We start from the raw sequence: 2,995 nt of genomic DNA on the forward strand, positions 1-2,995 counted from the left end.
TGTAGTCATGTATTCAGTAGTTATGAAATAAAGAAATAAGAAGTACATTTGTCAGGAAGCGTTGGATGGTCTATTCATGTTGTACTTCAGTGAGTCCCATAAGTGAGCTCCTGTCACCCCAGAGTTCGGGGCACTTTCAGGGCAGATCGAGACCTTTGACACACTATATACATATAACCGCATTTGTTTGCAGGAACTAATTACACCGAGTTTCAGAAAATTGTAAGAAATATAGATCACATTTAAAATGCACAAACAAACAAATTGTCTAGTATTATTATCTTTTTAAATGGCCATGGCATTGTATCGCTGTGTCCTAGTGTATACCAAAATGAAGTGATCTTTTCTCACATTCTATCTATTCGTAAGTAATAAATAATCAGATGCTCTTAATTCCGTAGTATTCCGAGATTTTCTTTGATCTAAGGTGGCTCCTCCGATCATTAGAAAGGAAATACCGGGATATAGACAAATGACAGTTGCTAAATAAATGGACGTGTTGGAAATTGAGGTTAGTAATGGAGATAAATTAAATGAATGGGGCAAGTGAGGTTTGCTCCCAGGGTAACAGTGACAGGTAGACATGGGCTCAGGATCTGATCAGGAGGACTATGAGGTAGACATAGGCTACAAGCTCATGCACTAAAAGAGGGGGGAAGTAAAGGTTTGTTCCCAGGCCTAGCAGTGAGAGGTAGATATGGGTTTATGATAAGATTGGGGTAAATAAGGCTTTTTCCCAGGGATAGCAGTGACAGATTGACATGCTGGGCTTATAGTCTTAATGGGGAGAATGGTAAAAGCTTGTACCCAGGGATGTCACTGACAGGTAGACAAGGGCTCGTGGTATGAATGGGGAAAGTAAAGCTTTTTCTTAAGCTAGCAGAGGGAGGTAGACATGGGCTCTTGATCTGAATGGGGGAAAGTAAGCCTTGGTCCCAGGGCAAGCCTTGACATGGGCTGGGCTCCTGATCTGAATGGGGGTTAACAGTGACAAGTGGGCTCATTGGTTAGGCCAGTAGATGGTACCTGTACTCTGGCCTCTGAGAGCCCCAGCCTCTGGCTCAGTTCTTCCCTCATGAAGGCATCAGGATAGTGAGTCTCATCAAACAGTCTTTCAAGCTCGTTTAGCTGCTCCAGAGTGAAATTAGTCCGGCTCCGTCTTTGCTTGATTTTAGTCTGGCTCTCCTCTTCCAGCACCTTCAGATCATCCTTCCGTTCCTTCATGTCTGGGGACACTGCACACAAGAGACACTGGTGAGCGCCCTGCTGTCACTGAATACAGGTGACAACTCTCAATACAAGTCAATTATCTTCCCTTTGACATTGACTACACCTACTATTCTGGAATGCAAGCCTCCACATCCCTGTTCTTATAGCTATCCCAAAATAGATATTTTACTCGCAGATAATCAATACATCTAAACAAGACATTTTTAACAGATTGTCCCTTCACAAAACGACAATCAGCATGACTAGATCATTGCAAGGGCCGGAGACACTGCAATCCCACCTGCTTATACGAATTAACACCCTACATCACATTTCACTGGACTGAAAGTCCACTCAGACAACTTCACCCATCAGACAGAATGGCAGGTATACTGAAGCTGAATATGCACAACTGCCCCCATGTCATAAGGCCAGATATACTGAAACTGAATATATACAACTAGCCCTATGTCATAAGGCTAGGTATACTGAATACACAACTACCATGTCATACAGCCAGGTACTGAATACACAACTACCCCTATGTCATAAGGCCAGGTATACTGAATACACAACTACCCCTATGTCATAAAGCCAGGTATAATGAAAACACAACTACCCCTATGTCATGAGGTCAAGTACTGAAACTGAATATATACAACTACCCCTATGTCATAAGGCCAAGTATAATTAAACTGAATATATACAACAACCACTATGTCATATATAAGGCCAGGTATACTGAAACTGAATATATAAAATTACCCCTATGTTATAAAGCCAGGTATACTGAAACTTAATATACAGCTACCCCTATACTATAACTGAACCGAAAGCTATTCCCACACGAGGCAAGATAATATCCCATAATTAAATCTAGCTTTCTTTCTTGCTACGAAGGCCACTTCCCATACGTATTGGACCGACAGTACTAACTAAATGCATACAAGTGGGACAGAATGGTTTAAATTAAATGTAGACCACTGTGCTCATGCAAGATGGACAGTCACTCTAAACTGATATCCCTATAGAGCTAATATATACAAATCATAATCTAAGAGATAATAGTCATTGTTACAGCAATAGGGCTACTTCAACATAAGCAGACTGGAAAGAATACAAGGGGCCGCGGGCAGTGTGTATGGGGCAGCGCGCAGTGTGTACGGGGGCAGCGGGCGGTGAGCGACCGCCGGACACGTGGAGCAGCGCCTATCCTGCAGCCTGCGAGCATTGCCTGGACGTGTGCTGCTCATCACTGTGCCAATTTGCTTAGGAAATGATTTCCGGGAGCTGCTGGAAGCTCAGTTCCGATGTGCCAACGAATTCTTATTTGAACAAAGGTCTGAGATAAACAGATCCACTGATGACATCCGCACTCTCTACCATGCCCGTGCAGACATTCAAATAACACGCTGCTCCTCCTATTTGATTAAACAAATGCATGGGTGGAAATCTTCAATTGGCTTTCCTATCATTCATGTGTATATATTTATGTATTATGCATCTTCTCCTATCGTTAATGGGCATCGAATAAATGGGCAGTATATACTGTATACGAATACATATATACACTATCCAGTTCTATAAGTAATCAATAAATATGTACTTGTGTATTTATTATCAATGTTTAGAGCTGCTCCAATATTGTATTATGGGAATACATTTTGTATACTATCGAATTCTACAAACAGTTATTTAATATTTACTCTAAAAATAAAATATCAGTACTAGGATATGAGTAAATATTGTACTATAGCAGTACATATCTGAAAAAAAAAAAAATATA

The 2,995-nt window shown here is 41.1% G+C and overlaps 1 protein-coding gene across 1 annotated transcript in view; it reads right to left on the reverse strand.

The window, feature by feature from the left end:
- The window catches only part of SHOX2 (short stature homeobox 2), an 8,241-nt gene that overhangs the window by 3,719 nt on the left and 1,527 nt on the right, over positions 1–2,995 (reverse strand). The window contains exon 2 of the mRNA XM_018570114.1: positions 1,027–1,235. Coding sequence (XP_018425616.1) covers positions 1,027–1,235 — 209 coding nt within the window. The remainder of the gene's footprint in view (positions 1–1,026; positions 1,236–2,995) is intronic.

This window comes from Nanorana parkeri, unplaced genomic scaffold (assembly GCF_000935625.1).
Source record: "Nanorana parkeri isolate BGI_ZX_2015 unplaced genomic scaffold, ASM93562v1 scaffold1458, whole genome shotgun sequence".
Taxonomy (NCBI): domain Eukaryota; kingdom Metazoa; phylum Chordata; class Amphibia; order Anura; family Dicroglossidae; genus Nanorana; species Nanorana parkeri.